The sequence below is a fragment of the Nycticebus coucang genome, chromosome 7 (genome assembly GCF_027406575.1).
Source record: "Nycticebus coucang isolate mNycCou1 chromosome 7, mNycCou1.pri, whole genome shotgun sequence".
In the NCBI taxonomy this organism is placed as follows: domain Eukaryota; kingdom Metazoa; phylum Chordata; class Mammalia; order Primates; family Lorisidae; genus Nycticebus; species Nycticebus coucang.
In genome coordinates this window covers 126,861,317-126,874,719 of record NC_069786.1, presented here as the reverse complement: position 1 = coordinate 126,874,719, position 13,403 = coordinate 126,861,317, and the positions used below count along the sequence as shown (strand labels likewise).

At 44.7% G+C, this 13,403-nt stretch overlaps 2 protein-coding genes across 23 annotated transcripts in view; one reads left to right on the top strand and one right to left on the bottom strand.

Annotated features, from left to right (window-relative positions):
• Positions 1-6,218, bottom strand: part of FBXO36 (F-box protein 36) — an 87,333-nt gene extending 81,115 nt beyond the window's left edge. Inside the window, exon 1 of the mRNA XM_053596402.1 lies at positions 6,112-6,218. Coding sequence (XP_053452377.1) covers positions 6,112-6,207 — 96 coding nt within the window. The 5' untranslated portion in view covers positions 6,208-6,218. The remainder of the gene's footprint in view (positions 1-6,111) is intronic.
• A 320-nt stretch (positions 6,219-6,538) lies between these two features.
• TRIP12 (thyroid hormone receptor interactor 12) overlaps positions 6,539-13,403 on the top strand; it is a 147,880-nt gene continuing 141,015 nt past the window's right edge. For 11 of the 22 annotated variants that reach the window (XM_053596400.1, XM_053596401.1, XM_053596398.1 and 8 more), the window contains exon 1: positions 6,540-6,839. The gene's annotated coding sequence lies outside the window, so the exon portion shown is untranslated. Of the gene's footprint in view, positions 6,840-6,929; positions 7,441-13,403 lie in introns of those variants that run through there. The other 11 variants (XM_053596399.1, XM_053596390.1, XM_053596387.1 and 8 more) reach the window with 5 other exon arrangements.

Below are 13,403 nucleotides of genomic sequence, written 5' to 3'. Positions count from 1 at the left end.
TGAGTTTTTGTTTTTTGTTTGTTTGTTTTGTTTTTTGAGACAGAGTCCCATTATGTAGCCCTTGGTAGAGTGCTGTGGTGTCACAGCTCACAGCAACCTCAAACTCTTGGGTATAAACGATTCTCTTGCCTCAGCCTCCCAAGTAGCTGGGACTACAGGCACCTGCCACAATGCCCGACTATTTCTTTGTTGTAGTTGTCATTGTTATTTAGCAGGCCTGGGCCGGGTTTGAACCCACCAGCCTGGGTATATGTGGCTGGCGCCGTAACCACTGTGTTATGGGCACTGAGCCAAGGTGAGCTTTTTGATTTTTTTTTTCCCAAATGACATTAGTTTCAGATATCTTTTTGCAATTTTGAGTAAGATTTAATAAAATAGATATAACAAGACTAATCTATTACCCAATTCTTCTTCCATCTGCTGGAGTGATTATAACATGTTGATGCTCTTGAGACAACCACCTGGGTCATTAGCTGCAAGAGGTCATCTTGGCCAATTCTCATCTACTTAGCATATGGTTACTGTTCTAACACTTTTCTGTTTATTTGTCACATTAAACCTAAGTCACTATAAGCACTATTTCCATTGTCAGAGGACAAAGGTAACAGAATTTCAAGATTAAAATAATGTTAATAATGGGTGGCACCGGGCGGCGCCTGTGGCTCAGTGAGTAGGGCGCCGGTCCCATATGCCGGAGGTGGCGGGTTCAAACCCAGCCCCGGCCAAAAACCACAAAAAAAAAAAAAAAAAATAATGGGTGGCACCTGTGGCTCAAGGAGTAGGGTGCCAGTCCCATATGCTGGAGGTGGCGGGTTCAAACCCAGCCCCGGCCAAAAAGCACACACACACACACACACAAAAATAAATAATAATAATAATGTTAATAGTATCCTCCTAGTCTAAAATGATTGTTTTGCTTCCTCTGTACTCATAGATTTTTATGTTATTTTACTTATTAATTATTTTGTTTTTTTGAGACAGGGTCTTGCTCTGTTGCCTGGGCTAGAGTGTGTAGTCAGAGATTTTAAAGTGTGTTTTTTATTTTTTGAGACTGAGTCTTACTCTGTTTCCCTAGGCTAAAGTGCTGTGGACTACAGGAGCATGGGGCGACTAGCTAGTTTTTCTGTTTTTAATAGAGGTGGGGGTCTTGATCTTGCTCAGGCTGGTCTTGAATTCCTGAGCTCAAGGAATCCACCTGTCTTGGCTTCCCAGAGTACTAGTGTTATAGGCGTGAGCGGCTGCACAGCAAAGTGTCTGTATTATTCATTAGGTTGGGAATTGCTCATGAACTGACCTTGGAGTTAAAAAAAAAAAAATGCCAAATTATGATTAAAATTAAGGAAATGGGCCCGGCTTGGTGACTCACACATGTAATCTTAGCACTCTGAGAGGCCAAGGTGGGTGGAATGCTTGAGCTCAGGATTTTGAGACCAGCCTGAGCAAGAGTGAGACTCATTTCTATTAAAAACAGAAAAACTAGCCAATCCTGGTAGAGAATACCAGTAATCCCAAGCTCTTCAGGAAGCTGAGGCAAGAGGATCCCCGTAGCCTAGGAATTTGAGGTTGCTGTGAGCTATGATGTCATAGCATTCTAACCTGGGGCAACAGAGTGAGACTCTACCTCCAAAAATAAATAAATAAACAAACAAATAAATAAATAAATAAGCTGGGTGTGGTGGCTCAGGCCTATAATCCCAGCTCTCTGGAAGGCTGAGATGGGTAGACTGCTTGAGCCCAAGAGTTTGAGACCAGCCTGAGCAAGAGAGAGACCCTGTCTCTAAAAATAGCCTGGTGTTGTGGCCGGTGCCTATGCTCCCAGCTACTTGAGAGACTGAGGCAAGAGGATCCCTTGAGCCCAAGAATTTGAGGTTGCTATGAGCTATGATGCCATTATCAGTCTACCCAGAGCAAAAGAGTGAGACTCTGTCTCAAAAAGAAAAACATACATATATAAATAAAAATAAAATAAAACTAAGGAAAGGATCTTCATTCGGGAACACAATTTAAGACTTTCTTAGAAGCCACATGTAAAATATCCCTGGCAATAAACAACACTCAAAATTTTTTCTAGCCCTAACATATGATGGATCTAGTATTCAAAGAATTAGAATCTAATATGAGAAAATACATATACTACTAAAACTAGAATAAGAATAACAGAGTGAATATTTGATCTGGAAAGCAGTGCACAGATTTTTTTCTAAGCCTTGGAATCATCATTACAAAGGTCAGGCTCAGCACCTGTAGCACAGAGGTTACAGTGCCAGCCACATACACCGAGGGTGGTGGGTTTGAACCTGGCTTGGGGCCAGCTAAACAACTGCAACAACAAAAAAATAGCTGGGCATTGTGGTGGGCGCCTGTAGTCCCAACTACTTAGGAGGCTGAGGCAAGAGAATCACTTCAGCCCAGAAGTTTGAGGTTGCTGTGAACTGTGACGCCAGAGTGCTCTACTGAGGGTGACACAGTGAGACTTTCTCAAAAAGAAAAAAAAAAAACCTCATCATTACAAAGATTGGATTTGAGTACTAAATTATATTGACCCCAATCTATATCCTTTTTTTTCTGAGATAGAATCTGATTATGTAGCCCTCGGTAGAGTGCCATGGTGTCACAGCTCACAGCAACCTCCAATTTCTGGGCTTAGGCGATTCTCTTGCCTCAGCCCCCTGAGTACCTGGGACTACAGGTGCCCGCCACAATGCCCGGCTATTTTTTTGTTGCAGTTTGGCCGGAGCTGGGTTTGAACCCGCCACCCTCGGTATATGGTACTGGCGCCCTACTCACTGAGCCATAGGCACCGCCCAGTATCAAGTTGTTAATGGGAAATGTCTCTATAAACATAAAAATATATTTTGAATGATACTATCTAAGAAGACAAGAGATATTTATGTACAACCGTTCTATTCTGGACTATGCCAATGGTGATTATGACACTGATGAGAGAGAGATTTGCCCTTGAATCTATGTCAAATGTGCAGTTATTTGAATTTAAGCACAGCAACAAAAAAGATACAAAGAAGCAATAACTAAAAAACAAAGTCAGCATGAAAGAAGGATCCATCTAAACCTGGGGCATATTTTGGATAATAAACAATAGATTTTGGAATAAAAGCAGAAGGAAAGGAGAGAAATGTACAAGAAACAATTCTAGAAAGTCATTTGAGAAAAAACTTCATCTTATAAAACACATTTTAATTCTAGGCTTTAGTACTTATTTATGTCACGGCACCTCTTATTGGATATTTGGTTTCCTGTGCTGAGATTCGGAAAATTATCTTGTGGTTATGAAATAGCATACTCTAAAGATGGTTGACTGAAAAGTACATGCTTTGGCTTGCCATTTTTTACAACAAAATTTTACTTTAAAAAGAAGGTGAATTAATTAGAATGAACACTAACTTTCACTGGTAGAACTGCAGTAGCTTATTCAGTGTGCTTAAAAAAGAAAATGGATCAGATCCTGAAAAGTATTTTATATATAATTGACGAAAGAACATGGCCTGAAATAATTTGGAGGATTTTTGACATGTAAGTAAAAAGAAAGAAAATAAGAAAAAAAAAGAAAGTAAAAAGTTAAGAATAGTGAGGTAATAGTTAAGAGAAAGGCATGTGTCCAACTTAGACTTGAGAGCAAAGTCTGAAGAACACCACCAACAAAATCTTTTTTTTTAGAGACAGAGTCTCATTTTGTCACCCTTGGTAGAGTGCTGTAGCATCACAGCTCACAGCAACCTGCAGCTCTTGGGCTTAGGCGATTCTCTTGTCTCAGCCTCCCCAGCAGCTGGGACTATCGGTGCCCGCCACAACACCCGGCTATTTTTTGTTGCAGTTTGGCGGGGGCCGGGTTTGAACCAGTGACCCTTGGTATATGGGGCCAGCACCCTACAAACTGACCCACAGGCACCGTCCCACAAAAGCATTCTTGAGGAAAGCTAAAGCCAGGAGCATTCCTAAGATTAATTTACTAAAATAAAAAGGTAAACAAATACTCTATTTGTTGAGGCTTATAAGAGAACATGCAGCATACTTATATTATCATACACTTGAGGAAAAGAAAATGCTCACAAGAAAAATTTTAAAAGCCTCTAAAGTAAATACTAGAATATTGTATCTTGGGCACCGACTGTGGCTCAGCGAGTAGGGCGCCGGCCCCATATACAGAGGATGGCAGGTTCGAACCTAACCCCAGCCAAACTGCAACAAAAAATAGCTGGGCCTTGTGGCAGGTGCCTGTAGTCCCAGCTACTTGGGAGGCTGAGGCAAGAGAACCACCTAAGCCCAAGAGCTGGAGGTTGCTGTGAACTGTGACGCTACAGCACTCTACCGAGGGTGACAAAGTGAGTCTGTATCTAAAAAAAAAGAATATTGTGGGCGGCGCCTGTAGCTCAAGGAGTAGGGCGCCGGTCCCATATGCCGGAGGTGGCGGGTTCAAACCCAGCCCCGGCCAAAAACCACAAAAAAAAAAAAAACAAAGAATATTGTATCTTACTTGAGGTAGATGAAGATAATCTATTTTTTTTTTGGTTGCAGTTTGGCCAGGGCCGGGTTTGAACCCATCACCCTTGGTATATGAGGCCCGCGCCCTACCGACTGAGCCACAGGCACCGACCGATGTCATTATGTTTTTTTTTTTTTTTTTCCGGCCGGGGCTAGGTTTGAACCTGCCACCTCCGGCATATGGGACCGGCGCCCTACTCCTTGAGCCACAGGCGCCGCCCGATGTCATTATGTTTTGATCACTCATGTTAGAAAGTGAAAAATATTATGATTAAAAATCTTATGAAAAGGTAAATAATCTTCCCCAAAATGTACATAAATGACTGCACGATTTTACAGGAAAACAGCAAATTTCAGCATTTAAGAAATCCCTAATTAAATGTGAAAACCTCACTAAAACCCAGCTTAATTAAAAATTTGAGGGTCTGGGCACAGTGGCTCATACCAGTAATCCCAGTACTTTAGGAGGCTGAGGCAGTTGGACTGCTTGATGCCAGGCGATTGTGATCAGCCTGGGCAGAGAGATCCCATCTCTACAAAAACAATAAGTAAAATTTAAAAAATCTGACAGGCTGGTATTATGCTTGTAATATTTCTGAACTTTAGACTTACAAAATAAAATAGTATACTATGATTTTTGTTTGAAAAGATGCTTTTAAACACATTAAAAAATTCACTATTGAAGAGCTCCTGGGAAAAAACTGATGTAATTTATCAATAGCCACATAAAACCAAATATATATTAAGTTCTGAATTTCATTTTATAAGAATACCATCTATTCAAAGTGCAAAGTGCACGAATAACTAGTGACAGGACTAAGCTCATTCAGGAATCAGAAGAAATATGTTTCCAGCTCAGTTCAACTTGAGAATTTCATGAGCACAATAAATCAAAAGCCCACCTTCAATAACTAAAGCAGTCATAAAAACAGTATGATGGTTACTTTTCTCCAGAGATAACATAATCTTCGGTCTTACTGTTGTGGAGCAGGTGTCATTATGGGTGGGGCCGACGCGCAGAAAAGCTTAAATATTTTGTACCACCCCCTTCCCCCGCCCCTCACACTTTCAATGGGATAGAAGGGGCTCCAGAAAGGTAAGACGGGAGCTCTCGCTCATCAATTCCTACTAGAAATAATGAAGATTTTGTGTGGCCTCGGTACCCCCGCGGTACTCTTAAAAAAATTCTCCTTGATTAAATCCTTTTCCTTTAGGGAAAAGAGACCTTCCCTTCTCCCCTCCCCTGCCAGCTCCTCCTTGGGACACTTGGCTGAGTCTTTCTTTCCCTCCTTGCCACACTGAGGTGAGGCGGCAAGTAGGATAGAGACGCCTGTTTTTCTCTTCGTGCGGAGGAACTCTGCGGGTAGGAAGCCAGGGTAGCGGGAAGGGAGCGGGCGGCACCCTGGGACGGCAAAGAAAGCTTGCCGGGGACAAGGTGGATACAGGCGGGCCGCTGGGCCGAGGAGGCCGAGGTAACAAGGGAAATCTGCCGGCTCGGGGCTGGGACTGGGAGCTTCCGGCAGGCCACGGTTGCCTAGCGCGGCCTCTGTGCTGGGCCCCAAATGGGCTGGGTAGGGAATTACGAGAGAGGGTAACCGCGGCCGCACTTGCCTGAGATCGTTTGACCAATAACTGGTAATAGTCTTTGCTGGGCGCCGGGCCTTGTCCTACAATTTCGAACAGAGTCTCCGGCAGCCACGACGCCATCTTGGGACGCCACCGCCGTCGCTAAGACAACCAGGAAGGGGCGGGGCTTGACTGGGGTCATGGGGCCAAAACCCTAGTTTAAATGAAACCCCGCTTTTGAGCTGGCAGGGGATACTCTAACTTGAGGTAGTCGTCCCCTCTTTCAGGGGTCACAGGGAATCTAGATTCGTGAAATTTCTACCTCCAGGTCCTGGGTGACCCGAAGGGGAATTAGTTCCTGCTACCACAGAGGGGAGGGGGGTGACCCCGGCGGAGGGATACCAAGAGGCGTCCACAGTCTCCTTCCTGGTCCCTCGAAGGGATCGGGAGGAGATCGGAGGCCGCTGGGGAGTCGAGCCGGGCGGCGGAGGAGGGAGGGGCTATGAGATGGGTCGCCAGTAGGCACCGGGGCAGTCCCGCGGACAAGCCAGTCATCCGAAGCCGGAGGGCAAAGTAGTTCCCCGAGGGTGTCGGAACGGGCCAGGAGGGAGGCAGCGCGGGCGGAGGCGCACGCCGAGCGCGGTGCTGCGGCTCAGCTGATAATTGAAGGGACCCGAGAGCCGCCGCCGCCGCCGCCAGGGGGGGTGGGGGGAACGACTGGAAGTTACTGCCGCGCCACCGAGTCCTGACCGGAGACTTTGGGGCCTAACTAGGTAATTGGGGCGCAGTTCCGAGTGGCGGGGGCAGGCCTGGGGGGAGGGGGCCGTGCTGAGGGGTTGGGGGCGGGGGGGAGGAGCTGGAACAGAAAGTCCCAGGAAGCCCGGTGGTGTCATCGCCGCGATTCGGCCCCCGCTGGGCCTGCTCCCGGCGGCGGCGGGGCCGCGGAAGGACCGGGCCGGGGGTTGACGGGCGAGGCGCTCGAGGGAGACCGCGGCCTGAGGGACCCGGGCCGGGCGGGAGCGGGGGGGTCGTTGGGTCCCCCCTCCGGCCTCCCGCAATGAGGGCGGCCCTTCAGGAACCGGGGTAAGGCGTTCGGGTGTTGGGGAGCCCCGCGGGGGTCGGGGGGGCCGGAAGTGGGCTTTGGAGCTTGGAGGGCGTCTAGGAAGAGAGAAAGTGGGGGGCCGGAAGTACAGGTGGGGGGTGTGGAGACGGCCAGGGTTCCCCGGAAATGGGACTGGGGGCCCGGAAACCGGGAGAGGGCAGGCTCGGCGGCAGGGGACGGCCCGGAAATGGAAACTAGGGAGCAGCTCGAGTGACAACAGTTGTGGGAAGCGAGGGTCAGAGGAGGAGAGGCCGGAGTGACTTTAGACCGCTGTAAGAGGTTTCCTGCCCAGGGGGACGGTTGAGGGCGGGCCAGCCCGGGGACAGGGTCTGCGCAGGGCAGTTTTTTTACCTGTGGAAAGTTGAGGCTCACGACGAGAGGGGAATGTAGGGGGTTATGAAGGAGGCCGAGAAACTTGGCTGAGTGGATCAGAGCATCCTTTTAAATAAATCAGAATGGAAATTGGTTGTGGCGGTGGGGTTAACCAAGACTCGGGGGGAGCGAGGGAGGCCAATTGTCACCCCAATCGTATTAGCATTCAGAGCGAGTCAGGCGATTAATTTATTTATATGTGGATTACATAAAACCTATTATAACGTTTGCCCATCAGTTCAACCCTTCTCCTTCCTTCTCCATAGTGAGTGGTTTTCTGGTACAGGAACAAGTTAAAGAGGAGTTCAGATTACGAACGTTGTAAAATCTCCGGTCCTTCTCTGGGTCTCTCCCTTCCTGAGAGAAACAATTTTTTAATTTGTTAGAGGGGAAAATTCATGACCATTTAAAAGCACATACACATCGGGGGGAAATAACATATTTGAACTACTGATGGGGACAAGAGAGAATTAGTTACCGTCTGTGGTGAGGAGAGAACGGAAGGAGCTGCCTCCAAACCCTTAAGACATCTTTGTTTTTGACAATGCCGTTTTACTTTAGGAGAGATTTAGCCTAAGCATCGCGCCTGGCGGTCGTTATAGTTTAATTCCTTCTTTAGTTAATGGGGGAAGGAATGTGTGTGTCTTGTGGGGGTATGGTTAATAGCGCAGTGAATCTGTTCTGAATGGACATATCCCTGCTCTCCTGCTGTCTCCCTTCCTGGTCTTGTTCCCCGATCTTGCCTGGGCTGCCAAATCACCCGATCTCCAGGCTTTAGTCCGTTTTCTAGGCCCTTTAGTGGTGTGTTTAACTTTCTATTCCTCTTGAGAGTCTCATAAGATATTTTTGGCATTTCATTTTTTAAAAGCCTGGCAAGTTGAGGCTCAAAAATCTCTCTTAAAAACAAAACAAAAAATACAGGGGAGAAAGTTGAAAGAGCTATTGACTGGGGTAAAAAACCGACGCTCAGAACAAAGGTCCTAGTTGTGTTAGAAAAAAAGGCCAGAGGCCTGTATATGAGGCCTGTGTGTGTCGCATTTACACCCCTGGGGGAGGGAAGCTGTTAGGATTGAGGAGAGGAATTAGCAGAGATTTAGAGACCATACATTTTGGAGGGTTTTATTGAGGCTTATTTTCACACTTAAACATGCAAAGAGATCGATATTAGTGTAAGTTCTAAGGTAAGCACAATTTGTAATCTTTCCTTCAGCTTCAGAAATGTTGGAATTTGTGGGCTTCGTGCAAGTCTTTCTGTGAATGTGCCAATATCTATAAGAATCGGAGGACTGTAATTAAGATTACAATTGTTTCCATTTGATCCTCAGTTTTTCAAGCGTGTGAATGATTTTTAAGTCTGCTCAGCTGACATTTGCTACTTAGTTTGTGTCTATGTACAGGCTTTTGTTTTAGTTTTTCATTAACTTCCTAAAAGTGGGGGCACAGTTTTGGCATTTAGAGTCTGAGACAATGCTAAACTAAAATAGTTTTGTTTTTTTTTTTTTTTTTTTTTTTTTTTTTTGAGACAGAGTTTCACATGGTCACCCTTGGTAGAGTGCAGTGGCATCTTAGCTCACAGCAGCCTCAAACTCTTGGGTTCAAGCAATTCTCTTGCCTCAGCCTCCCAGATATAGTTGGGACTACAGGTGCCTGCCACAGCACCCGCCTATTTTTTTGGAGAAGGGGTCTCCTCTTCCTCTCAAACTCGGGAGCTCAGGCAATACACCTGCCCTAGCCTCCCAAGTGCTGGTATTACAGGTAAAATAAATAGTTATATTTTTTGAAAATAAATGAGATATTACATATACCTTGGTAAAATTAGTACTTTAATCTGGCAAAGTGAATTTGGAGTAATGTATGTTTACTTTTCCATTCTAACTTTTACGATTACTATATTTATGTTATCTAAATAGGGTTTTATGATCGTATTTTAAGGTTGTCTCAGCAAAGAGACACATTAACTTACTTGGGAATTCACACACAGCCAAGTAGTCATGTGACCTTAAGCTAGTCTCTTAACCTTTCTGGTCTTCATTTTATTTGTAAAATGGGATGGGTAATCTTTATCTTATCTCTCTGGGTGGTTGTGAAACACTGAATATAATGGCTGCAGGAAAAACAATAAAATGTTAAGAATAAATTGTTAATTGTTTTAGAAAATTACATTAGCTATTTTGAGGTCATTAAAAAAGATACAGCTTGTCACCTGTGGTGTTGGTCCTAAGGAATGGGAAATTGATTTAAAGTAGGTTGAAGATAGGAAGTTATAGCACATAATAATCTGAAATTGTGCTTAATTGGTAATGGAATTTAGGCCTGATTTTTATCCATTAAATTAATTTCTTTGGCATCAGCATACCAGATACTTTTTCACCGTACTTCCTACTGAGTAAACTTGTTAATCCTTTTCAGAGAAACTTAAAATGTCTTTTTAATTATTGGGAAAATTTTTAGCTATCCTGGTTTGTGGCTCTCATGAAATTAACTTTTTTTTGTTTTGTTTGTAGAGACAGTCTCCCTTTGTCATCCTTCGTAGAGTACCATGGCGTCACAGCTAACAGCAACCTCCAGCTCTTGGGCTTAGGCGATTCTCTTGCCTCAGCCTCCTGAGTAGCTGGGACTACAGGTGCTCGCCACAACACCCTCATAGTTTTTTTTTGTTGTTGCAGTTTGGCGGGGCCGAGTTTGAATCCGCCACACTCGGTATCTGGGGCCGGTGCCCTACTCATTGAGCCGCAGGCACCACTTCATGAAATTAACTTTTTAATGTCAGAGATTACAAGTAAAGAAAAATGCTTCTGAATCTTGGCTTTGTTTTCTTTACAGAATATAGGGAATTTTTCTCTTTTTAAGTGGACAGGTAGGGAATCTTTTTGAGCAAATGTGGTATCAATTGCCCCTTTATTTTTCTGTTAAGGTAATTTGATGGACTCAAGTCAAAACTGCAACCTACTTGTTTTTCTTCATTCCAGTTCTTCCTTGAAATTGCCAACCTGACAAGAACTTTTTTCTCATTTAAATCAAGCAAGCACCCATTGTATACAGAGTAACACCCCAGAAAGAGGTTACATGTAAAGAGAAAAGGACATGGGACTCAGCCATTTCAGTTCACTTCTTCAAACAAAATTGTACCCCATTGTTTTCAAACATTTTTATCTCATGGCACACTTGTACCTATAGTTAAACTTTGGGAGCACACTTGAATTATGTTGATTAAAAAAAAAAAAAAAAAGAGGGTGGCGCCTGTGGCTCAGTGAGTAGGGCGCCGGCCCCATATACTGAGTGTGGTGGGTTCAAACCAGGCCCTGGCCAAACTGCAACAAAAAAACAGCCAGGTGTTGTGGCAGGCACCTGTAGTCTCAACTACTTGGGAGGCTGAAGCAAGAGAATCGCCTAAGTCCAAGAGCTGGAGGTTGCTGTGAGCTGTGATGTTACAGCACTCTACGGAGGGTGACAAGTGAGACTGTCTCAAAAAAATAAAAAACAGGATACTTAATATACTTAAGAATATACTTAAACTGTGCTTTGACTGTCTTTCAGAAATCATTCAATTAATTTTGTTGTTGTTGAGATAGAATTTACTCTGTTGCTTTGGGTCACAGCAACCTCAAATTCTTATTCTCAAGTGATCCTCTTGCCTCAGCCTCCCAAGTAGCTGGTTCAATAGGCGCACACCAAGTTGTCCAGCTAGTTTTTTTATTTTTAGTAGAGAGGAATCTCATGCTGGTCTCCCAAACACAGGTCTACCCACAGCCTCCCACCCAATTAATGATTTCTGCCACATACCTAAGATTCTCTCAGGGCACACCAGTTGAAAATCACTGTTCTACTCTATGATTTTCTCTTTGTATTTTTTGGTTGTCTGTATATGCTTTATTTTTTTTGTGGTTTTTGGCCAGGGTTGGGTTTGAACCCGCCACCTCTGGCATATGGGGCCGGCACCCTGCCTTTGAGCCACAGGCACCACCCTGTATATGCTTTATTTCTGAATCATAATGCTGCATTTATTGATTTGTGTGTGTGTTTTTTTTCCTGACTGGATTTTAGGATTCTTGAGGGTAAGGATTATTTCACATCATTGTAGTATGCTTTTAAAAAATAATCACTGTTTTCTTTCCTGCTCTAAACTAGTAGTAATATTAGCTTAGTCTTGCTGAGCAGGCAAGTAGTCTTATGTTTGGAAAGGTTCTTGGCCTCAGCACATTCTTCAGAGTGCTTCCTGTGGCTTGGTTTGGTGATCATGACACCTCCATATTTCCTTTAACTGGTATGCCATCAGAGTGGATGGATTACATTTACTGCCAAGTTTCAGTGTTAAACCAGTGGATTTCCCTGTGCCACTTTTTTCATAGGCCAAGGTGCAGCTAATAGGGCCATGCCTGATGAGAATCCAGGCCAGATAAGTTGGAAGAGTAAGAATTTGGTGGTTATTACACAATAAACATAATTTATAGATTGTTGTTAATGTGCAGTGTAAGCTTGTTTATTTTCTTTTAGTGCCTGTGTATCATTTCAACAACCGTTACAGGCTTCTTGAAGGTATAACTGTCCTAACAGTTCTTTTGCGTTCTCTACCTGCTGGTAGATTACTCTGTACGTTGTGGGTGCTTGCCGTTACTTGTGGTAAATAGTGTACTGATGCTGGATCTGTCTCAGTAATTTTGATTAAGTAAAATTTAATTTGGTCAATGTCCTGAACTTTTAAAAATAATAACTCTTTAAATCTTTTTTATTTTTTTTGTAGAGACAGAGTCTCACTTTATGGCCCTCGGTAGAGTGCCGTGGCATCACACAGCTCACAGCAACCTCCAACTCCTGGGCTTAAGCGATTCTCTTGCCTCAGCCTCCCGAGTAGCTGGGACTACAGGTGCCCGCCACAACGCCCAGCTATTTTTTGGTTGCAGTTCAGCCAGGGCCAGGTTTGAACCTGCCACCCTCAGTATATGGGGCCGGTGCCTTACCAACTGAGCCACAGGCGCCACCCAACTCTTTAAATCTTAATGTTCTAATGTAGGGATACTTATAAAAAGAGGTTGCTTCCGAGACTGAGATACGTTTTTTTTTTTTTTTTTTTTTTTTTTTTGTTTTTTTTTTTTTTTTTTTTGGCCAGGGCTGGGTTTGAACCCGCCACCTCTGGCATATGGGACCGGCGCCCTACTCCTTGAGCCACAGGCGCCACCCCTGAGATACGTTTTTTTTGTTTGTTTGTTTTGTTTTGTTTTCTGAGACAGTCTCACTATGCCCCCCTCAGAAGAGCACTGTGACATCATAGCTCACAGCAACCTCAAACTCTTGGGCTGATGCAGTTCTCTTGCCTCAGCCTCCCAAGTAGCTGGGAGGACAGGTGCCTGCCACAGCGCTATTGTTGTCATCATTGTTTACCAGGGCCTCTCTGGGTTCTAACCCACCAGCCCTGGTACATGTGGCTGGTGCCCTAACCATTGAACTATGGGTGCTGAGCCACGTCTGTTTATTTTTCTCTGAGGCCTTTATAGATTTGGGGTTTTTTTTTTTTGTGGTTTCTCATTAACTGGATTGGACAGAGAAAAAGGAACTTGTCCATTATTCAGGCTTAGCTGCATTGTCTTGAGTAGGCAGAAACGTGGTTATACTTCTTTTTAAAAAGTCATTCTAGGGCGGCGCCTGTGGCTCAGCGAGTAGGGCACTGGCTCCATATGCCGAGGGTGGCGTGTTCAGACCCAGCCCCGGCCACACTGCAACAGAAAAATAGCCGGGCGTTGGGGCGCGTGCGCCTGTAGTCCCAGCTGCTCGGGAGGCTGAGGCAAGAGAATCGCGTAAGCCCAAGAGTTAGAGGTTGCTGTGAGCCATGTGATGCCACGGCACTCTACCCGAGGGCGGTACAGTG